The sequence below is a fragment of the Musa acuminata genome, chromosome BXJ1-1 (genome assembly GCF_036884655.1).
Source record: "Musa acuminata AAA Group cultivar baxijiao chromosome BXJ1-1, Cavendish_Baxijiao_AAA, whole genome shotgun sequence".
NCBI lineage: Eukaryota > Viridiplantae > Streptophyta > Magnoliopsida > Zingiberales > Musaceae > Musa > Musa acuminata.
The window spans coordinates 8,983,237-9,008,320 of NC_088327.1; the positions used below are offsets into that span (position 1 = coordinate 8,983,237).

The following is a 25,084-nucleotide window of genomic DNA, read 5'->3' on the forward strand; positions in this document are numbered from 1 at the left end:
AACATTCTCTTACTTGGTTTATTAATTGGTAAGATATAAAATAAACTTTAAAAAATAAATATAAATAAAATAAAATTATTTTAAAAATTATATAATTGAATTATAAAAATTTTAAAAGTTAATTTATATATGATCATAATTTTTAAATAAATTAATAAAATATAATAAATATAATGATATTTTATTAAGTTTGATTATAAATACAAGTCATATGATTGTATGTCTTCAATGTTATACTTCCTTTTATGTATCATAATATTATTAATTTTTTCTATAATGTCATGTATCATAATACTATTAGTCAAAACATTATGAGTTTTTTTCTAACATAACATTATAATTATTCCTAAACACACATACTATTTAGGTTATTCAAATCATATTTATCTTTATTTATATTGTAATCAATCTTAAATAGGTTAAACTAAGAAATAAGAAAATTAAGAATGAATTATGTGAGGAAAGACTCATCTATATTCATATCTAATCCTTTAAAATTTACAACCTTATTATCATATCAAGGATGTAATCATAAATCTCTTGATTAATATGTTAATTAATGACTTATCAACATATTTAAACTTATCTTCTATGGCCCTTAAATATTATTGTAGCACTAGTTGCAATGAAGTCTTAATGTTATTTACGATTATCATTCTTATAAATATTACACAGAACCTATTAGATATTTCTTAAGCATACATTTCATTAATTAATTTTATAATACTTTCATTAGTCAAGTTTATGAATATTTTAATAAGTAATATCGGGTTAAGATATAATAAACTACACATGCTCTAATACTAAAAGTATAAGAGTTTATGGAATAAAATACCATTATAAAATATAAAATAGCATTAATGCTTTCATTTTTCAAAATGTAATAAATTATTGATATCCTTTATATTTCATATTTAGGTGAAATATTAATGTCCTTAGTGTTCATTCAAATTTATTTATGAATGAGTAATACCATTATTATATAATAATATTACTATCTTTGAGTATATAATCTTAAACTATAAGGATATCAAAAATAGTATCATTATACTTCAAATAATTATTTGAAATATATTTCCTTTGAAAATATCTAAATTTTCTAATTATGTGTGTAATTATGAATATTATTTTCCTTAATATCACTTAAGATCGATTCTTTAATGTTATTTTATAAGTCATTAATCTAGACCACTTTGGTGATTATAAAATCAATACAATAATATAAAATATAATTTAAAATATCATATAAAAGGTAAAATATTTCTTATAATTCACATTTGATAAGTCTATCATCCGGACTTATATTTAGCAACTACTAGTTAGATAAAATTGAAGAATATAAGTTACTAATAATATTCACTAAATATCACAAACAAACAAAATTATTAATATATCATATGAGAAAACTATAAAAAAATCCATAATTTATATTTTTAAAATTTTTATAAATAACCTAAATATACCAATTAATCTTATTTAATTAGACATACCATATTGAAATAATTTGAATTTGACTAAACCATTTGGGCTACCCAAATTAGACCCAATAGCCAACTAAATCAAAATTAGATTTAGTGAAAATCTAATTTAGAAACAAATTTATCAAAAATTGGGCTAAAATTATGTTTCAATCAAATGTTTTATTAAAGCATGTCAAATTTATCAACTTTATAGTTGAGGACATAAATAAAAAATATTTAATTTTTGAATGGTAAAACTATAATTTTATCAAGATATATATTGAAAAATATTTAATTTTTGAAAAGTAGAATTATCATAAGGGGATATCGACCGTAATTAAATCATTCAAAAGGGTAAAATGATCTTTTTCTTATGTGAAAGCCATAACCATAATTCGTCTCTCTCACAGCTACCATTGTGTTATATCGTGGCCACGCATGCACCCAACCACGTGAGTCCTCACCGATGGCGACCCTATAGTGGTGATGAGACGATGTTCAAAGGTCACCTTCGGTCTAAGAAAGTATTGCCACCATCTATCGTTGTCCATCATTCGACCACTACGACTCCTTATCAGGTCGATGACCCTCGATGTGGCTATCAACCATGGTGTCGCCTAGCGTCATGCAATACCTACGACCATCACGGTGCACAACCCATTTGTTGCTTATGTTGTATGTCGTTAACACAGCCAGTCGCAAGTCATGCGACATAGCCTGCTGATGTCATATGTCGATCAGTAGATCATCGCAGCAGCCAATTGCAAACAACATCGCTGCCATGCATAATAATGACAACACATAAGGCAACTATTGCATGTAGCACTACCACCTGCGGAGGAATGTTGTCCACAACAGCAACCAACGATAATAGTGTTGTGGTCCAGGCTGTTGGGAAAATCTTTGGGGGCGACATCACATGCGTAATTGAAGAACAAGAAAACAAAATCCCTAATTCCCAAAGAGATGTTCGTCGTCGTGCGAAGATTAGTGCGCAAAATCCGCGAAACTGAAAAACTAGATTGTGTTACCTAGGGAGATCGTATATCCTTGTTGACTTGCAGATCCTGAGGAGAGGGTGAAAGAGGTCAAGGTCCTCCTCTGTAGCGGTGATCCACACAGTAGGGCTACGACGACGCTCCTCAAAACTCCAGGTTTGCTCTGAATACCTCCTATTTATAGAGGTCCCCTATCAAACCCTAATGGATCCTTCCCTAGTGGGTATTGGATCTGCATCCAATAACGTAAATATTTTAGATTAGTGGATCTCTATCTAATAATCTCTCATGGGCTCTTATTGGATCTCGTCCATGGGATCCAATCATTCAGGGGCTTATTGGATATCCAATAAGACAAGGGCTCCGTTAGATATCTCATATTTGAACCTCTACTCATCGCAATGCCTACCATATGTGTGTGACTCTCTAGGCCCAATATCGAGCTAGCCGTGAGTTATACCTGTCAAAACTCCTTCTAACTCAATGAATTATTATCTCTGTAATAATTCACTTGACTCATCGACTACGGACGTACTAGGCCATTACGCCGTAGTCCCCAGACGATATAGGAGAATTCAATCCTTTGGACCTGTCTGTCCTCAGTTACTGTGTACCTATAGTCCCTCATCAATCTAATATCCCAGAGACCGTATATCGAGCATGGTGCTGTCAGACTCATACGGTTTCAACTCGAGTCTCGCTCTAATCGGATTCTCCCGGAGAACTCTTTCTCTCTCAACCCGAATGACCCTAGCTAGGGATTTGTCTGAGCAGGAACACATAGGATATTCCTCTCATGATGCCGAGAGTGGATGATCCTATATTGACACTCAATAGCCCTCGTAAGGTCGACTACCACTCTCAATGACCAGTTGTACTAGATCTGGGACAGCCAAACCTATAAGTCTAGTATCAAAGAGTGTAGCACTCATACAAGACATCCTTGGTATCTTAAGTCTAAGGATCAGATATACCACTAGGACTACGGAATCGCTGTCTGACAATAAGGCATCATCAACCATCTAACATTCCGTAAGCGGATCAATCAGTGAACTCATTCTCCAATGAGCACCTGTACTATATCCCTAGTGTCCCTACACGAGCAGCTATGAGACCAGCTACATCCATCATATGGATGGGTATACAACACACCAGTCTGTCCGGTTATCACGATGTCCCTCTCGAGTAACCTATGACCGGGATTATTTATGATATGTGTTTAAAAGTGCATCGATCTCATTTTCATGATCTCATCACGATACGATTCCCATTGCACAAATCCAATGACATCACAATATATATATATATATATATATATATATATATATATATATATATATATATATATGCAATAGCTATAAGGTGATATATGCCAAAATATAATAAGCAAAAAGATTCTGTATCAAGTCACACGTGCCATCACTCGCGTGATTGGCTTGTTGGGTAACTATGACCAGCACAAACAACCTCTATATCAAAATAAGGACACTCTTATGACCCTTGCAACCAACACAATACCAGAGTGATGGCTGAATCTTCGTTACATGTAAGACAACCACCAATAGTAGCAATCGCCCACAATAGGGCTATCACACACCACCAACATTTGTCGCATATAATAACACTATCACCTTTGTAGCCATTGCTCACGATAGAGTTAGCAACCAATGTAGGTCATCACCCTCAACAATATCATTGCTGACAACAAATTATCAACGACAACCTACTATTATGATTCTATCTATGTTGCATCGCCTATAAGAAAGCGAAGAAAATAGTTAAATAGATTCATATACTAGACATAATATATCATAAATTAGTTTAAAAATAATATCAATCTAGGATTAAAATAATGATTCAAAAGATAAATAGATGTAAATTTTTTTTATGATTTAAATCATTTTGATTTTAAAATATAGCTCAAATACCAATTGTAAGCATAAAATTATAATCAGACTACTATTATGCGAAAAAAACTTTAATGCCAAAAACTAAAATCCACTAATCATATATCAAATATAAAGATGTATACACATTTCGATATCATTCAAAAAATATTTTTTAACTCAATAATGCACTTTGTAATTCAATTCATATAATGTAGCGATATCGAGCTACACAGAGAACTAGACTCTCATTCTCTTCTTTTCATATCCTTTACGGGAATCACTATAAACAATAGAATAATAATTAAAAAGAGACAAGAATAAATCTATAATATCATATATATTGTATTATTATACATATTTTATGTTATTGAATATGTAGAAAGTTTGAAAAGCAATAAATTTATGATAAGTAATTTGAAGACTCCCTCCCACCAAAGTATCTCATAATGAATTATACTTTAAATATATTTCTTTTTTATTAATTTATAATCATAATTAGCATCTGATCAAATATATATTATATCTTATACAATTAAACATTGTTACATAATCTATCATGTGTTCGCAACATTTAAAATTTATATTGCAACGGTACATTAAGGATCTAGTAGATATTTTAAATATTAGTTGATGTTATAATTGGAATGAGGGGTACATGGAACGTCTCTAGTGGTTGATCACTGTGTTTGTGTGCAACGAGTATAATAGGCGGATGCAAAGGCCTCCCCTTTTCACCGACGCATGGGATGCGCATGTTTTGCGTTTCCTACGGGCCTTGATGGTTGCCACGTGGTCGACCATACATGATGATGGGAGTTGTTCCCTTTCTTCCTACACAAAAATGTTGTAATATTTTTTTATTTTTTTTAACTAGCTTAAAATAAATTAAAATATATATAAAAATAATACTATAATATATATATATTGATATAAATATACCCCAAAAAACCAAAGAGAGTAACGGAAAATATTAATAATTAGTTCGATCGACCCAAAAAAAATAGTGTGACCATATGTAAAAGCAATGTAATCGGCCTAATTTAACACAAAACTAGTTTGACTTGTTTGATGAAAACTTATAAATTAAAATTGTTAGAATTTTTTATATATTTAAAAAGTTTAAATTATATATATATATTTCTAAAATAAGGATGATGAAAAACTAGAAACTTGGCATCTTGGAAACCGCCCATGATGTCGACTCAATGCTAAAGTCATTCAATGTTCTTGTTACTTTTGACTTAAACGCCCTGATCGAATTCCATGGATGTAAAACGATAAATTCTAAAGAGATAAAAATAAGACATGGGTTGGAGTAGATAAACATTTGAAGTGAAAATTATTATCAACATGATTGACAAGCATATAATACACCTGTCCCGCATGGTTCGTGAATAGATTAACATCTAAATTAAAATAGATAGTTAAAATGTTGATGTCTCTTGGTGCATTATAAGCATAAAATTATAATCATATTACTGTTTTATGTTTATATTATAGTTATAAAAAAGTTAATATCAATATCATATATCAAAAATTAGAATATGTGTACATTTTGATTTTATTTTAAAAATATTTTCTAATCTAAAAACTCATTCCGCGATCCAATCCTGTATATGTATAAATAAGGCTAAACTCTCATTCTCCTCTTATTCTATCCTTCAAGAATGTAATGAGAATATACCTATAATCACATATATTATATGTTAACGAGGCATTGTTCATTTGTATGCAAGAGCACCGAGCCTAAGATAAGTAGAGATTCCCTTTCATCAAGATCATATAATAAAGAATTTTACTATAAATAAATATCTATAATCGTATTCAAAATTCAATCAATATATCTTATACAATTAAATAAGGACAAACAATCTAACATTCTCTTACTTGGTTTATTAATTGGTAAGATATAAAATAAACTTTTAAAAAATAAATATAAATAAAATAAAATTATTTTAAAAAAAATTATATAATTGAATTATAAAAATTTTAAAAGCTATTTTATATATGATCATAATTTTTAAATAAATTAATAAAATATAATAAATATAATAATATTTTATTAAGTTTGATTATAAATACAAGTCATATGATTGTATGTTTTCAATGTTATACTTCCTTTTATGTATCATAATATTATTAATTTTTTCTATAATATCATGTATCATAATACTATTAGTCAATTCATTACGAGTTATTTTCTAACATAACATTATAATTATTCCTAAACACACATACTATTTAGGTTATTCAAATCCTATTTATCTTTATTTATATTGTAATCAATCTTAAATAGGTTAAACTAAGAAATAAGATAATTAAGAATGAATTATGTGAGGAAAGACTCATCTATATTCATATCTAATCCTTTAAAATTTACAACCTTATTATCATATCAAGGATGTAATCATAAATCTCTTGATTAATATGTTAATTAATGACTCATCAACAGATTTAAACTTATCTTCTATGGCCCTTAAATATTATTGTAGCACTAGTTGCATGTAGTAATGAAGTCTTAATGTTATTTACGATTATCATTCTTATAAATATTACACAGAACCTATTAGATATTTCTTAAGCATGCATTTCATTAATTAATTTTATAATACTTTCATTAGGCAAGTTTATGAATATTTTAATAAGTAATATCGGGTTAAGATATAATAAACTACACATGCTCTAATACTAAAAGTATAAGAGTTTATGGAATAAAATACCATTATAAAATATAAAATAGCATTAATTCTTTCATTTTTCAAAATGTAATAAATTATTGATATCCTTTATATTTCATATTTAGGTGAAATATTAATGTCCTTAGTGTTCATTCAAATTTATTTACGAAGGGCTAATACCATTATTATATAATAATATTACTATCTTTGAGTATATAATCTTAAACTATAAGGATATCAAAAATAGTATCATTCTACTTCAAATAATTATTTAAAATATATTTCCTTTGAAAATATCTAAATTTTCTAATTATGTGTGTAATTATGAATATTATTTTTCTCAATATCACTTAAGATCGATTCTTTAATGTTATTTTATAAGTCATTAATCTAGACCACTTTGGTGATTATAAAATCAATATAATAATATAAAATATAATTTAAAATATCATATAAATGGTAAAGTATTTATTATAATTCACATTTGATAAGTCTATCATCCTAACTTATATTTAGCAACAACTAGTTAGATAAAATTTAAGAATATAAGTTACTAATAATATTCACTAAATATCACAAACAAACAAAATTATGAATATATCATATGATAAAACTATAAAAAAATCCATAATTTATATTTTTAAAAATTTTATAAATAACCTAAATATACCAATTAATCTTATTTAATTAGACATACCATATTGGAATAATTTGAATTTGACTAAACCATTTGGGCTACCCAAATTAGACCCAATAGCCAACTCAATCAAAATTAGATTTAGTGAAAATCTAATTTAGAAACAAATTGATCAAAAATTGGGCTAAAATTATGTTTCAATCAAATTTTTTTTTAAAGCATGTCAAATTTATCGACTTTATAGTTGAGGACATAAGTAAAAAATATTTGATTTTTGAATGGTAAAACTATAATTTTATTAGGATATATATTGAAAATATTTAATTTTTGAAAAGTTGAATTGTCATAAGGGGATATCGACCGTAATTAAATCATTCAAAAGGGTAAAATTATATTTTTCTTATGTGAAAGTCATAACCATAATTCGTCTCTCTCACAGCTACCATTGTGTTATATCGTGCCCACGCATGCACCCAACCACGTGAGTCCTCACCGATGGCGACCCTATAGTGGTGATGAGACGATGTTCAAATGTCACCTTCGGTCTAATAAAGTATTGCCACCATTTATCGTTGTCCATCATTCGACCACTACGACTCCTTATCATGCTGATGACCTTCGGTGTGGCTATCAACCCTGGTATCGCCTAGCGTCATGCACTACCTACGACCATCACGGTGCGTAACCCATTTGTTGCTTATGTTATATGTCGTTAACACAGCCAGTCGCAAGTCATGCGACATAGCCTGCTAATGTCATATGTCGATCAGTAGATCATCGCAGTAGCCAATTGCAAACAACATCGCTGCCATGCATAATAATGATACCACATAAGGCAACTATTGCATGTAGCACTACCACCTGCGGAGGAATGTTGTCCACAACAGCAACCAACGATAATAGTGTTGTGGTCCAGGCTATTGGGAAAATCTTCGGGGGCGACATCACAAGCGTAATAGAAGAACAAGAAAACAAAATCTCTAATTCCCAAAGAGATGTTCGTTGTCGTGCGAAGATTAGTGCGCAAAATCCGTGAAACTGAAAAACTAAATTGTGTTACCTAGGGAGATCGTATATCCTTGTTTCATTGCAGATCCTGAGGAGAGGGTGAAGGAGGTCAAGCGTCCTCCTCTGTAGCGGTGATCCACACAGCAGGGCTATGACGACGCTCCTAAAAACTCCAGGTCTGCTCTGAGGTGGAGAAAGGAAGGAGAATATGAGAGGCAAGCAAAGGCTCTAGCCTATGAGGCTCTGAATACCTCCTATTTATAGAGGTCCCCTATCAAACCCTAATGGATCCTTCCCTAGTGGGTATTGGATCTACATCCAATAACGCAAGCATTTTAGATTAGTGGATCTCTATCTAATAATCTCTCATGGGCTCTTATTGGATCTCGTCCATGAGATCCAATCATTCAGGGGCTTATTGGATATCCAATAAGACAAGAGCTCCGTTGGATATCTCATATCTGAACCTCTACTCATCGCAATGCCTACCATATGTGTGTGACCCTCTAGGCCCAATATCGAGCTGGCCGTGAGTCATACCTATCAAAACTCCTTCTAACTCAATGAATTATTATCTCTGTAATAATTCACTTGACTCATCGATTACGGACGTACTAGGCCACTACGCCGTAGTCCCCAGACGATACAGGAGAATCCAATCATTTGGACCTGTCTGTCCTCAGTTACCGTGTACCTATAGTCCCTCATCCATCTAATATCTCAGATACTGTATATCGAGCATGGTGCTGTCAGACCCATACGGTTTCAACTCGAGTCTCGCTCTAATCGGATTCTCCTGGAGAACTCTTTCTTTCTCAACCCGAATGACCCTAGCTAGGGATTTGTCTGAGCAGGAACACATAGGATATTCCTCTCATGATGCCGAGAGTGGATGATCTTATATTGACACTCAATAGCCCTCGTAAGGTCGACTACCACTCCTAATTACCAGTTGTACTAGATCTGGGACAGCCAAAACCTATAAGTCTAGTATCAAAGAGTGTAGCACTCATACAATACAACCTTGGTATCTTAAGTCTAAGGATCAGATATACCACTAGGACTACGAAATCGCTGTCTGACAATAAGACATTATTAACCATCTAACATTCCGTAAGCGGATCAATCGGTGAACTCATTCTCCAATGAGCACCTGTACTGTATCCCTAGTGTCCCTACACGAGCAGCTATGAGACCAGCTACATCCATTATTTTGACGGGTATACAACACACCAGTCTGTCCGGTTATCACGATGTCCCTCTCGAGTAACCTATGACCGGGATTATTTAGGATATGTGTTTAAAGGTGAATCGATCTCATTTTCGTGATCTCATCACGATATGATTCTCATTGCACAAATCCAAGGACCTCACAATATATATATATATATATATATATATATATATATATATATATATATATATATATATATATATATATATATATATATATATATATATATGCAATAGCTATAAGGTGATATATGCCAAAATATAATAAACAAAAAAGATTATGTATCAAGTTATACGTGCAATCACTAATGTGATTGGCTTGCTGGGTACCTATGACTAGCACAGACAACCTCTATATCAAAATAAGGACACTCTTATGACCCTTGCAACCAACACAAGACCAGAGTGATGGCTGAATCTTCGTTACATGTAAGACAACCACCAATAGTAGCAATCGCCCACAATAGGGCTATCACACACCACCAACATTTGTCGCATATAATAACACTATCACCTGTGTAATCATTGCTCACGATAGAGTTAGCAACCAATGTTGGTCATTACCCTCAACAATATCATTGCTGACAACAAGTTACCAACGACAACTTACTATTATGATTCTATCTATGTTGCATCGCCTATAAGAAAGCGAAGAAAATAGTTAAATATATTCATATACTAGACATAATATATCATAAATTAGTTTAAAAAATAATATCAATCTAGGATTAAAATAATGGTTCAAAAGATAAATAGATGTAAATTTTTTTTTATGATTTAAATCATTTTGATTTTAAAATATAGCTCAAATACCAATTGTAAGCATAAAATTATAATCAGACTACTATTATGCAAAAAAACTTTAATGCCAAAAACTAAAATCCACTAATCATATATCAAATATAAAGATGTATACACATTTCGATATCATTCAAAAAATCTTTTCTAACCCGATAATGCGCTTTGTAATTCAATTCATATAATGTAGCGATATCGAGCTACACAGAGAACTAGATTCTCATTCTCTTCTCTTCATATCCTTTACGGGAATCATTATAAACAATAGAATAATAATTAAAGAGAGACAAGAATAAATCTATAATATCATGTATATTATATTATTATACATATTTTATGTTATTGAATATGTAGAAAGTTTGAAAAGCAATAAATTTATGATAAGTAATTTGAAGACTCCCTCCCACCAAAGTCATCTCATAATGAATTATACTTTAAATATATTTATTTTTTATTAATTTATAATCATAATTAGCATCTGATCAAATATATGATATATCTTATACAATTCAACATTGTTACATAATCTATCATGTGTTCGTAACATTTAAAATTTATATTGCATCGATACATTAGGATCCAGTAGATATTTTAAATATGAGTTGATGTTATATTTTTTTTAAAAAATTATTTCTGACTTGGATAGTGTATTGCAAATGTTCAAATATTGATGGTAGCATTTCAGTATTTTCAAAATGCTAATAAAATTGAAGTTTATCATTCACAACATAGTATTATCGATTATATATATATATATTTTTTTTTCTCAACCCCTTATTTTATCTTCGTCGCGGACATCGCTCTCGCTAACAAATCACTATTGACTTTTATCATCATTGACTCAGCTTGTTGGCATTTTGACGTGGTCCTCTAAGAAGGAAGAAGATAATGAATAATTAAAAAGCCAGAAGGAGGAAGAACTAGAAGAAAAGGAGAATGAGAAAAAAAATGATATTTATATTCATTTGTAAATAGATAATTTAGAAATAAAAATAAAATAAAATGAGACGGTAAATAGTAAACAAAAGTTACAAATAATAATCTATATGAATTTTTTTTATATTTATCAGAATACTTTATGATATTTTTTAAAATTATAAGATTGTCATTATATATTGAGTTTTTCTCTCTCATTCTCTTTAGTTCTGTTATTGTTGACTCATTCTCTCGTAAATTCGTCGTGCTGTTTGTTTCGTTAGGCACTTGCTCATCGAGTAGCTTGCAATTATATTGTTTAATTTTTAACTATATATTAATTTTTTTTTTTTTTAATTTTTGAATAAATATAAAAAATATTAGAAGAATAAATTTACCAAACTTTTAGAATATAAATTTACGAAACAATATTTAAGTATTTAAAATGTAATTTTTTAATCTATTATTCATCTAACACTCAAATATTTTATAATTCTCTATTATTCATCTATTTAAATAATAATTAATAATATAAACGTATTCCTAAACATGTTCCCACTCTTCTACTCGGGCATCTTAAGCTTCAGCCGAAAGCAGGCGTCGGATTTGATCCAACGGTCGAGGACGTGAGTAGCACGAAAATTAGAGAGGCGAGTCGCCGTATGGAGTAGAGGCAACGAATCACCAATAGATGATATATGTGAAGGGTTGAGATGAAGTCTCCAGGGCAATATTTGCCGTCGTCGGTGTACCCAATGCTTCCGTGCCCTCGCGGCCCTTTTGATCCTCTTCGGTTTCGCTCTCGCTCGCCGTAATGGCGTCCCTCGATGATTCCGGTGCGTTCCATTCCAAAATATCTATTTTTGCTCCCCGTTTTGTGTTTGAATTAGTTTTTTCGTATTCTCATCACTCAATATCATCATCATCTTGCGTTGATTTGTATTGCCGATTCAAGGATATCTCCTCCACATAGTTTGGAAAGTCTATAAATTTCTGTTCTTATTCTCGATTTGTTATTAGGTTTTAGGGTTTTTGGGTGTATGTACTAGGTCAATCTGCCATCCTATGACTGCTCTTCCTTCTTTTACGCCCCATTTTCTTCGGTTCAAGATCGACAACTTGGTGGATGTATCTTCAAGCCTAGTCTTAACGAGTTGATCTTGTTCATGACTACCAGAGAAACTATCAACTGATCGGCACATCAGGCACATCGATAAGTTAGGCATATTGGCATCTTTCTTGCCTTTGAGGCCAAGCTACCTTAAACTAGTACTGGTTGATCCCGTCAAATATGTCTTTGTTACTACGAATTCGTTGGTTGCGTAGGTGGTGGGTTCTGTATGTGGTTCAGATTCTCACCTGGCGTAATAGAATGATAAATGAGCATAAATTTACTGTAGCTACTATAATTGGGTATAATTTCCAACAATTTATTGGGGTTGTGACCATGAATTTTCCTACGATCTTGCCCCTTACGATGAGCAATTTGGTTTATCTTCTCTTGCCAGCTATTTCAAGAACATGTGGTTGATTTGATGGTTTATTGGATTATGAAGCACTTTACAGTGTGGTTTTGACAGACTCATGTTGTAATACATTAGTGTTATGATGTTCTTACAGTTTCCTTGTCATCCCAAAAATGTCCCTTAGCATTGCCAAAATTTTTATTCGTTTTAAAATCTAAAGTAAGTTTTATTATTTTCACTTCATTCATGTAGTTGCTGTAAGATGATAAGAGCTAGGTTATGCATATATACTAATGAAAATATTTTACACTGATGCACTATTTAGGAATGCTGGTGCTGCAGGATTTACTTTTAATCAAACTGGAATAGTTGTGTAAAATGCTCACACTTCCTTTTTTAAATGCTACTTTTGAACTGATGAAATTTGTCTTATATCAAGCTAGGGATAGCCAGATGGCAGTTCTGTTTTAAGTTTTATTTTCTAACCATCTGATCTTAACCTGTTAAATATTCCAGGGAACAAAGCTGATACTTCAGATGTTATTGAAGGTAATAAGGTTCCTGGTTTGCAGGAACAACACGAAGATAGTGGTAAGTGTATAAATCATTTTATTGGAAGTTGTTCCTCCTGTTTTGAGAAATAGTACTTTTTGATTTTATTACTCCAGATGACTTGTAGTCCCAAAAAATACTTCCTTAGAACCTGAGAAGTCTACTTATATTTCATATTACTGTTGCTTTTACCATTCAATTCCTATTCCTTAATCTACTATCACAAAAAAGGGTGGTCTAGTACATTTGGCTTCCATCAACCCATCGTACGGGAAAGTCAGCATATGCAGTTTTTACTTTACAAACAAAGAGGTCATTTTCATTGCTCGAACCATGTTTGCCCAGGTCGCAAAGTGACAATCTTACCATTCCACCAAGGCTTACCATATGAGTTTTTGTAATGGAACCTTCCATAAGTATACTTTGTCTGGGTCCTGTGCATTTCTGAGAACTTGCAGTATACTGGACAACGTATTCATCGACCTCTCTTTAAATTTTAGTGTGTTCACTCTCTTGTGGTTCATTGTTCACTTCTGCTTTTTCTGCATTAATTGCTGGGGACTTGACAAATGCTGTTGTTGATTCAGAAAGGAAAGCTCGGGTTGAGGAAGTTTGGAAGCAAATGAACAGTGGATTGCCAGTTAAGGTGCCCAAACCTTTTGTGAACAAATCTAATTCAACTGAACTTACAACGACAAAGAAAACAATCCCTGTAAGGATGCTACGCTTAACATTTTGTTATCTACTTATCTTATGATTTGATCTTAAAGGTTTCACTTGCTTTATTGATATTTCATAGGATTGGATGTTCACTCTTGGCCTTGCACCAGTAAAAATGGCAGCTACTAAGGATCCACTGGGAAAGAGGCCAGCCATCATACAAAATGGAACAAGTGAGCAAGCCAAGAAACTTGCTACAGCTGCCATTTCAGCTGTTAAAGATGTTGCATCTGCTGCCACTGCTGAAAGGGGAAAAGTTGAAGTATGCTCAGATTTTTTTCATACAGAAATTAGTTCATTTTTCTCTAGTGTACTTTTTCTACCTTTATTTACATGGTCCATTATCTGAAACAATGAAGCAAAAAATATGAAATTGTGCATGACTGCATAATGCATAAGTTGTCCGTGATAGATAGTTTGTATTGATTAGATTCATGTGCCTCATAAGTAAATATCACATGTGTTCTTCTGTTCTATGGGTCGGTCGTTTGGAACTCTGAACCGTTGTGTGCACTTCCACATGTATGTTTCATAATGAAGAGTGTGCATGAGCTAGAAAGCTAGGTACCTTGTCAGAGAAGCCTTTCTGTTGTTAGGCAAGCTTGTCTTTTAATTAAAATTTTCCTTGACCGAGAATGCAGCTCCAGATTTATACTGTTGATGTGAACTTGTTTCCGGGAGCCCTCTCAATTTTGAGTTGGGCTGTAAGGGCTGACCTCATAGTGATGGAGCCTTCTTGATTTTGTTATCGTGGAGTATCCGGCCCATAAACTACTCCAGTTGGATACCTGCTTGTCTGACTTGTTATTGATGAAAATTTTAAATTAAATGATTGCCTTTTAGTGTTCCTTATCATTCAGCAATAAGAATATTGGTTTCCTGACATTTTAGAAGTGCAATAGTGTAGGTAATTGACTTATTTTAAGACAGATACGGGCTTTTAACACAATTTTTAGATTATCAAATGCTTGGACAAATTTTTCTGTGAATTAGCAACTTTTTGTGCGTGAGGGTGACTGCTCGCCATGAAATTGCAATCAGTGAATCTGTAGAATTCAACAAAGTTAAAGCTTAGATTTAGAGAACAAACCTTAGATGATTTCGTATGTAGTCTCCTATCTTCTATGATCTTGACCCAACATTTAAAGAATCAAAGACTATGCTTGTCTAATTACATCCATTACAAGATTCATAAAATAATCTTTCTTGTCCATTCCTGCAGATAACTGAGGTCCACGATTTTGCGGGTGAAGAAATTGAAGTTAAGAAACTTGTTGAGGCTGACTCGAAGGAGGCAGCCGAGAAGGCTAGAGTTGCAGGTGCTCCCTCCTCTGCCCTGGACACTATTCTAGAGCAGATAAAGAAAAAACCAAAGCTCAGTGTCCTCGACAAGACCAAAAAAGACTGGGGCGAGTTTAAGGAGGAGAACCTGGGCATGGAAGAGGAGCTGGATGCTTACAAGAAGAGCTCAAATCAGTATTTGGACAAAGTTTCCTTCTTGCAGCGGACAGATCATCGAGAATTTGAACGAGAGAGGGATGCTCGTCTAGCAATGCAGGCAAAGAGGAGGCCAGCTATGAAAGAGGATGACTTGTAGTCTACATCCATTGTAGTTTGCAGCTATGGTTGTTCTTTACTAGTTGCAACAGCTAAAAGAAATCACTGCAATGGTTCAACATAGAAGTAGCTGCATTTTGTTTTGTTCATGCCACCAGATGAAGGAAATAGCTTACAATGTATCCTGGCATTTTCTACCTAGCTGCAGATTTTGCTGTGTAAAAGAAACGCCTAAAGCTATTTTTCTGTATATTTATTGGTGAAAAGATGGCATTGCTTCCATCATCGATATCATGTGGTTTTCTTATCCTTGGACTGTTCTTGTTCTGAGTTACAGTTTCTTAAGCTGTATACATAATGGTGCATTTTGCAGTCATGAGTTCATTGCTTCCGAAACTTCCTACATGCATTTCCCCAACGATCGCTTCATTGTCAAGCCATTCAATAATTCTGATACTATGTGTAATTTAATGAAGATCGAGAGTACTAAAACATCCAGAAAGCATTCTTGTACTTCAATGTGGTTTGGATTGTACATTGTCTCGATTGATTGATCAATCTTCATTTTCAACTGGACTAATAATGTCAGGAGAAAAAAAACAAAAAAACTGGTCCAATAATATAATCTTAAATAGATGAGAATTATTGGCCTCCCAAACTTGATCGGTAATCGATATCCAACACACGCACACAACTTAGATAATGATCAACTAATATCAAATAGAAAACACCCTCAAGAGGATTTGATTAAGAGTCACGTAAAGATGGAGCTGTGTTCTACAGCGAAGAAGATTCCTTCCCTCCCCAAACACATTGCTATCTTCCATGAGCGACTCGATTCATGAGATTGGTGGGATTTTAATGCGTGTGGGCCTCGTGGACGTGAGGACCACAGCGTACGGACCTGGCCACCGTGTAACCTCAACTAATACTTTTCTGTCCCTTTCGACGCGGGTCAACAATTGGCGGAAGCACGGGCCCGGAGGTGGGGTCCACTTCGTGTCCTATGACCGGACAGGTAGATACGACGGGCGGTCGTCGACAGTCGGAAAAAGCTACTGTTTCCCCGGCCATTGAATCCCAGAGCGGAGACCTCGAATTCATGCTTCCATTGTATCGGAAAACTCCAATATAATTTTCTGTAATCTATTTAATCATTTCAAAGCATGAAAAATAAAAGGAGATTCAATATGTGAAGTAGAGGTCGAACGAGATGATGCATATCAATGGACTTGCCTATTAAAGATCGAACAACAGTGATATCCAACTCGGTAGCAAAGCGTCAAAACCAATTTAGAAGTGGATCGATTCATCTAAAGGACCGGTATTTTTGGACATATTGGATTAAAATAGGAGTACCGTAAAATTTGAGGTGTTTCCTGGAAATTGTCCGAATATTGTTTTTAAAAGTGTTTTTTGTTTTTTACTTCCTAAATCGGTCACATAGGAAATTATTTTTACCCACCCGGAGTCAGAGCATGGCCGCCATGGATCTCGCACTCCCCCCCGAGCTTCCCGTCACCGCCCCCAACCCCTTCTTCTCAGTCTTACCATGAGACGACCCCGAGAGACTGCAGCCGATCTCGACGCGACCGCCGCTCCGGAGATCTCTCGAGCACACCCCGCTCTCCCGATCGAGTCCCCCTCCGGGTTCCATCCCCGTTGAGGCCTCCGTCGAATGCGCGAAGGCAGCTGCTGCCGTGGCGGGGATTGGCGGCGAGATCCCGGGGAGCGAACATGGGGATCGGGGAGTTCGAAGCGGAAGGGGATGGCGGGGAGGAGGACGAGATGTCGGTGAAGGAGCGGGAGGTCTCGGTGAACGGCCTCTCCATGAAGACCTCCGAGGTAGAGGCCAAGCTCGACGACGGCAACATCCAGGAGGCCGAGTCGTCCCTCCGGGAAGGACTCTCACTTAATTACGAGGTTCGAGATCTCTCTCGTCACGTCTCTTAGTTCTCTCTGTAGTTCGTTGTTCCGTGGGAAAGTCCCCGTTTTTCTTGTCTTGACTGCCTGTCGTGGTCTTTTCCAGGTTGAATTCTTGACGGTTTTCCTTTTCTTGTGTTTAAATCTTCCAATGACGTGTCTTGTTGTGGCGTTGAACAAACACTGCTTATGCTTGATTGGTTTTTGGAATTCGTTTTACAAACATGCCTTAGGCTACCTTAGTGTGTGATATTTTTTCTTAGTAGAACGAAAAGAAAACGAACAAACCCCCTCCCTTTTTTTTTCTGATGGTGGCATTCAGGTTTTTAAACCTGATGCGAAATGTGATATAAATGGGTGAGTATATCATTGTATTTCTTCGGATAAAGTCCTGATCCATCGCAATTTAAGCCATTGCACATATAATCCAGTTTCTTAGGGAGGGAACTTTGTTGCAGGGAACTTAATTATTCAGTATGCATGTAAAAGACTGATGCTTAAAGATAGATTGGCAGTTGTCTTCAAGATTACAACTTTTATTTTAGGAAGCTCAGCAGCAAAGATAGTGAAATTGGTATGCCAGCTTCTATTGTGGTCAAGTTAGCGATTGCAGAAGTTGGCAGGAACCATTTTATACTCTTTTACTTCTCAAAACACAAAACATCGTTTGGACCACCTCAACTAGGAGAAACATGAAGACACGAAACTGAACTGGAGTTGATTTAACCTCAAGTGTCACGACATTCAAAAGTGCCTGGATGTGAAAAATATAAAGTTATTTGTGAATTAGAATGTTGTGCTGGAATAAGTTTCTAATTAGGTGCAATATATTGATGGAATGCAGCTGAAATACAGATCTGCAATGAGTAGCAGTTGGAAGTGTCCCATTTATCTCTTGTTCATGTTAGTAATTCTATTGATGAGCTTCTCATCAGTGTTACAATGGGGCAAAAATATATCTAGGACATGATATTTTTTCTACAATGAGACAAAAAAAATGTACGTAGGACATGACATTTTTTCGTAAGCAAAACTATTATAGGAATGCTATTTGTAGCTTGAAATTGGTAATAACCTGGGATAGATGGTGCAATAAAGCTGAGTTCTCAGTGTACCTTGAGGCCAAGGTTCAAGAAATAACCTGAAGTAACAAAACTTTATGGGAAGAGAAACTACTGAACTAAGTAATCCTAACTTAGCATCGTCTCTCTGGAGAATGTACATGAGGGAAGGATACCGGTGATGAGGATCATGGAGGATCTGTTTCACACTATTTGTTTCATCTCGGTATTGCTTAATTACAAGAAAACTAGTAGGACAAAACGAATCAGAAAGAAAAAAATGGGATACAGCTGGAAGAAAGATTGAACGAAGGGGCCAGCAACCTGTCCAAAACTTTTGCTTCTTAACTAATATTGCTTTAACAATGTGTTCTTCCCCATCCAATGAGATCTCTGATATTAATAGTCAACATATAAGACTTTTTCCAGAAAATTTCTATCTAGCTTCAAAACCTATGTCCAGATTTATCTAATTCCTGTGAAATTTTGTAGTGAAGGTTGACTTATGATTTCTGACCAGTTTTATTTGGATGCTTGTTTTTCTAATTTGTGTTTTGACTTTTGAAATTGAAAGCTCAAGGTTCAGTGGTTATGGGAGTTTTTAGGTATATTGTTATCTGAGAGCTTTGAAGTTCTACAGTATAGAGGTCAGTTCGATCATTAGTTAGCTTACACTGGATCCCCTCTTTTACATGTTATTTGTACTTACTTTTGTCTGTGCTGTCTCTCTTAATTCTGGAAGGACTTTTATCCTTAAGCTAGAACAGCAGAGAAACAAGTTTGTTGACTAGTTCAACTGGATGCCACTGTCTCTCAAAACCTATAATGTCAATCTTTGTTCATGGTTTTTAGGTTTTTGTAAGATATTCCAAGATATGGCAAGTTGCCAACTCTTCCAAAGAAATTCATGGGCGTATACTAATTGATAATACTGGAAAAAATAAGTTTAATCAAATGTTTGATTGTAGTTTTATGAAATTTGACACTACATGTGTAGACTGTTGATTCCAAAATCTATTACTGAATGATGTAGATTGCTTTTAGTGATCAGATAATTTGATGTTGATCCTCTTTCTTTGCTGTTATTTTTGTTTCAAATGCTAAAGGAAGCAAGAGCACTACTAGGAAGGCTTGAATATCAAAGAGGCAACATAGAAGCTGCTCTTCGTGTATTTGATGGAATAGATCTTCAAGCTGCCATTCAGCGTTTGCAACCTTCTCCTGAGAAGCCTCTTTCGAGGCGTAGCCGCTCACATAGTGTGTCCATACATTCGGTGTCCCAGCATGCTGCTAGCCTTGTTCTTGAAGCCATCTACTTAAAGTCCATGTCTCTACAGAAGCTAGGCAAAGCTACTGGTACGAGCTGTTACTCATCAGTCATAATCTGTGCAATATGCAGAGGCCTTAACATATGAATCACAATCTGCTTTTTTCTGTGCAACGTTATGTCTTGTAATTCTCTGATGTTCTGTTGGTAGCCTACTTAAGAAATATTTTTTTTTGGCTCCATGTAGAAGCTGCTCAAGAGTGTAGAAGTGTCCTTGATGCTGTGGAAAAGATATTCCAACATGGCATACCTGATGTTTTGGTTGAGCAAAAGTTGCAGGAAACTGTCAGTAAGGCTGTGGAGCTCCTTCCAGAGCTCTGGAAGCAAGCTGGTCGTTATCAGGAGGCTCTGGCTTCTTACCGGCGTGCTCTTCTAAGTCAGTGGAATCTTGATGATGAATGCTGTGCAAGGATTCAGAAAAGATTTGCTGTATTTTTGTTATATGGCGGGGTAGAGGCTAGTCCACCCAGTTTGGCATCCCAAATTGATGGTTCGTTTGTTCCAAAAAACAATTTGGAAGAGGCTATTTTACTTCTAATTATATTATTAAGGAAGTGGTACCTTGGCAAAACCCAGTGGGATCCATCAGTAATCGAGCATCTTTCGTTTGCTCTCTCCATGTGTGGTCAAACATCTGTACTTGCTAGGCATTTTGAAGAGCTCATTCCTGGAACATATGCACGGTGTGATAGATGGTACAGTTTGGCCCTATGCTATAGTGCAGCAGATCAGAATCATTCTGCATTGAACTTATTAAAAAAGTTATTAAAAAAGGATGAAAGTCCTGATTATATCATGGCATTGTTATTGGCTGCTAAGATCTGTAGTGATGACTGCCTTTTTTCAGCTGAAGGAGTAGAATATGCTCGGAGAGCTATAGCAAATGCTCAAGTTGCATATGAGCATTTAAAGTGTGTGGGTCTTCGTTTTCTAGGTAATTGTCTGGGAAAACTGGCTAAAATTGCCTCCTCAGATCATGAAAGATCTAGCTTGCAAAGTGAAGCTCTGAGATCACTTGATGAGGTGGTATCTCTCGAGCGCCACAACCCAGAAATACTTTTTGATCTAGCTCTTGAATACGCTGAACAGCGCAACACAAATGCTGCACTCCGATATGCAAAAGAATTTATTGATGCAACAGGTGGATCAATATCCAAAGGATGGAAGTTGCTTGCTTTAGTTTTATCTGCTCAGCAGCGTTACTCAGACGCTGAAATTGTCATTGATGCAGCACTGGATGAGACTGTTAAATGGGAACAAGGACCTCTACTTAGAATCAAGGCAAAACTAAAAGTGGCTCAGTCCCTACACATGGATGCAGTTGAAGCATATCGCCTTCTACTTGCTCTTGTTCAGGCCCAAAGAAAGTCCTTTGGATCTTTCAAGAATATTATAGAGGTTTGCTTGAACTTTCCACTAACTTCTATTTTGATAATTTCCACACATATATGTATATACTTAGCTGTCCTTTGTTCTACTTACTATATCTGCTGATCCTGTGTGTTTGTGTTTGTTACCAAAACTTATATATCTCCACAATTAATATTGTCTGGCCGTTTTTGTGTTAGTTTATAATGATTGTATTTTCACAAATGCAAAGAAATCCACTATATGTTGATAAAATAATAGTACCACTTTCATTTTAAGGTTTATTTTATGTGCACAAAGACCAAATAAACTCTCTTGAGCATATGACTGGAAATGAGATATTAGTTGTGCTTGTATTCATGTTTTTCATTGACCAGATTATTAATTTGAAACAACTTCATTATGCATTATAGAGCGACTTGAAGCCAAATAATACATATTTAATAGGATATGTTATATGAATCCAAGTTCAAGAAAGTGAAGGAAGAATTACCTAATTTCTTGTTATTGCTAAAAAAGCACTATAAAAGTTTATATTAATGATCTTGGATGTACTTCTTACCGGGATGATTATATAAAGTTTATGTTGGTAAAAGTAGATAAGGTATATGATGATCTTTTATTCTTCTTCTGTGATCATTAGTTTGTTTCTAACACATTTCTAGTTGTTCTGAAGGGATTGATTTGCTTTTCAATTGGCTTGTAATAAGCCCTGACAACAATGGATATTTATGTCAAGGAAAATGAGATATACTGGGTATTGTGTATTCCTAATTGATCTTCTAGACATTATGTGAATCGATGGTAGTTGGAAAGATAAGTGAAATGAAGACCGGAGGCTAGCTTTTCTGACTTGCGAGTTGTCCTTACAATAGCAATCTTGAAAATTTTAGAAACTCTAAAAAATATAACCGCATGCTGATTAAGATTTGTTTGCCCTCTTTTTATAGTAACTTCTTAATCTGATGTTCTTTCAGGTTGAGGATGAAAATGTCAGTGAGTTTGAAGTTTGGCGAGGTCTTGCCAATCTGTACTCTGGCCTTTCACACTGGAGAGATGCTGAGATATGCTTGGAGAAATCTAGAACACTGAAACCTTACTCTGCTTCAACTCTGCATATCGAAGGTACTAAAGATCATATTTTTTGAAAAAAATAATCTCTCTTGAGTTTCTTGATTGGTTTCTCAGTTGCATCCATAGAAAATCTTGTGAAGGTGCTTGTTGCTGCTAATTCTTTGTCATATTAGTTCTTTAGTGTATTATTTAAAAGTGAATGGTCATCTTATTCCCATGAAGTGTGAGACTTTAAGTTAGATATGCCAGCTCCTTATACAAAAAAATTTAATTTATGCACCGTTCCTCTTAGAAAGAGATTTCTTTTTTAATCTGTGCATTCATCGTATGTTCCAACTGCAGCATTTAAAGGCCTTTATAGACCTCTAAGCAACTATTGTTTGCCACGTACCAAGAGAAGTCTTCATAATAAAAGAACTGTTGCTTACTGTATTTTTTTTATATTCATTTGTACTGTCTTTTGGTGTAATATTTGGAAAATCTGCATTCTTCAAAATCTCTGGGAAATTATGGTCTGTATAATTGTATGTCCTGAATTTTTTAAATTAGTAATTACATTAACCAGCTGCCACCACCTTTGGTTCAATTTCAAAGTGTTAAAGAAACATCTACCACAATTTGGAATTAGTAAAAATGCGATTGTCTTTGTTTATGTAATTCATCAGGTCGGATGCTGGAAGCCCATGGACAGATGCAACAAGCATTGGCTACTTATGGCAATGCCCTCTCAGTGGAGCTTGACCATGTGCCTAGTAAGGTATCAATTGGTGCTTTGCTGTCCAAAAGAGGCTCAAAATCTTTGCCAGTTGCTCGAAGCTTTCTTTCAGATGCCCTAAGACTCGAACCTATGAATCGGCTGGCATGGTATTACTTGGGAGTGATTCACAGGGATGAAGGTAGGATGGTTGATGCGGCAGACTGCTTCCAGGCAGCATCACTGTTAGACGAATCAGATCCTATAGAGAGTTTCAGTTCTCTTTTATAAGCGTCCAAGGATCCGTTCCCATTTTTTTTCTGGTTTTACATTACCTGCGTATTGAATTGGATATCAGTTGTAGATTGTATTTATTAGAGCTTAGTCTGGTGGACATTTTCTTTTTCTTTTCGTTTGTTTCTTTTTTCCTTGTAGTTGAATGCCGTCTGTTGCTGCTTTGACAGTCTATTATATGAAATATGAGATGCTTTGAGAGGAATTTCTTGATTTGACATGGTTACAACTGGATCTGCAATCACTTACCTCGCTGCTATTGGTATGAGCGTTCTTCTTACTGCAGCCAAACGCATCTTATGATCCTTAAAACATAACATCCTGCTTGCAGTTGTACAGTGGTAGCATGAGTTGTCTGGCTAGTGATCCTTCATTTTCTGTCACAGTTTAAGTTGTAAATGAACTCTATCAACCTTTTTATTACATCAGTTTGCTCTTTGTCATCCATCATGCTCCCACAGGTTCTTTATGTTTTCTTTTTTGATCTACTAAGTTTATGTAGTGTGTTCAGCTTAAATTGACACTATTCTCTTGTGCTAATTTTGCTTCTGTTTTTTTGTGTGCAAAAGAAGTCTTCTTCCCTTGGAAGTCTTATTTCTATTCTAATTTTGTCACAGTACTTTTTGACCAATACCTCTTTATTATCTTTTATTGCACATTCTGTTTCTAAGAGATTACAGAACTCTAAACATATGGCAAGCCCAATTGCATCTAACCACTGCATTTGAATGAAATGGAAGATTATAATTGGCAAAACAGTATTACCTGAGATGGAGAAGATAGCACTTTTAGTTTGATTAGATGAAATGTTCCATGCTTGATATGTGCTTGAATATCCAATTTTTTCATTAAAAAATAAAAAAAAAATTAAAATTAAAATAATATATTTGTGAACTGAATCAAACTTAGCTGACAGTTCAATGCATCAAATATTATAATTTCTCTATAAATTTATATAAATTATATGATGATTATTGGGACTAGACTCCCATTTCATTTGCATTATTTGCCACAAAGAGTGGCTGTAGCCATGCTACAACAAAAATCCTTGGACATTTAATTTTTATTCTATTGATTTTTTTTTATAGGAATAAATGTTTTGTATGTAACACATACTGAGGTTAATTGTATGCAATTCTCTCTCTCTCTCTCTCTCTCTGTATATATATATATATATATATATATATATATATATATATATATATCTCGCCATTTGGAGATAGGAGGACGTGGGCACACGGCTTCCACGGTGACCGCAGAAGTGAACGACTTGTACTCAGCTTGCGAACACATTTTTAGTTGCGGTGCAGCATCCACGCCGCCGTCGGATGGCGGGGTGATGATGATGGGTCCACCATTTCAGTTCATCCGACGGTTGAGGTAAACCACCCGTGTTCTCCCTGCGTAACTTTTGAATTCTCACCGTGATTGG

General features: G+C 34.5%; 2 protein-coding genes across 2 annotated transcripts; both read left to right on the forward strand.

Annotated features, from left to right (window-relative positions):
* The first annotated feature begins 12,317 nt into the window (after nt 1–12,317).
* Nucleotides 12,318–16,202, forward strand: LOC135584266 (uncharacterized). The gene is made up of 5 exons (XM_065176284.1): nt 12,318–12,452; nt 13,599–13,673; nt 14,222–14,346; nt 14,434–14,616; nt 15,577–16,202. The coding sequence occupies exons 1-5, from the start codon at nt 12,431–12,433 to the stop codon at nt 15,949–15,951; spliced, it is 780 nt and encodes a 259-aa protein (XP_065032356.1). The 5' UTR covers nt 12,318–12,430; the 3' UTR covers nt 15,952–16,202.
* Nucleotides 16,203–17,380: 1,178 nt separating this feature from the next.
* On the forward strand, nt 17,381–23,865 carry LOC135659284 (protein NPG1-like). Its single transcript, XM_065176291.1, has 5 exons — nt 17,381–17,834; nt 20,002–20,251; nt 20,410–21,620; nt 22,568–22,715; nt 23,330–23,865. The coding sequence occupies exons 1-5, from the start codon at nt 17,649–17,651 to the stop codon at nt 23,647–23,649; spliced, it is 2,115 nt and encodes a 704-aa protein (XP_065032363.1). The 5' UTR covers nt 17,381–17,648; the 3' UTR covers nt 23,650–23,865.
* Nucleotides 23,866–25,084: the final 1,219 nt, after the last annotated feature.

What these genes read in the sequence shown, in the direction of transcription:
- LOC135584266 (XM_065176284.1), top strand. Translation starts at nt 12,431, where the DNA reads ATGGCGTCCCTCGATGATTCCG. An exon ending in GGAACAACACGAAGATAGTG is followed by an intron (nt 13,674 to 14,221) that starts GTAAGTGTATAA and finishes TTGTTGATTCAG; the next exon opens with AAAGGAAAGCTCGGGTTGAG. An exon ending in CTGAAAGGGGAAAAGTTGAA is followed by an intron (nt 14,617 to 15,576) that starts GTATGCTCAGAT and finishes CCATTCCTGCAG; the next exon opens with ATAACTGAGGTCCACGATTT.
- LOC135659284 (XM_065176291.1), top strand. Translation starts at nt 17,649, where the DNA reads ATGGGGATCGGGGAGTTCGAAGCGGAAGGGGATGGCGGGGAGGAGGAC. An exon ending in GACTCTCACTTAATTACGAG is followed by an intron (nt 17,835 to 20,001) that starts GTTCGAGATCTC and finishes CAAATGCTAAAG; the next exon opens with GAAGCAAGAGCACTACTAGG. An exon ending in GAAGCTAGGCAAAGCTACTG is followed by an intron (nt 20,252 to 20,409) that starts GTACGAGCTGTT and finishes GGCTCCATGTAG; the next exon opens with AAGCTGCTCAAGAGTGTAGA.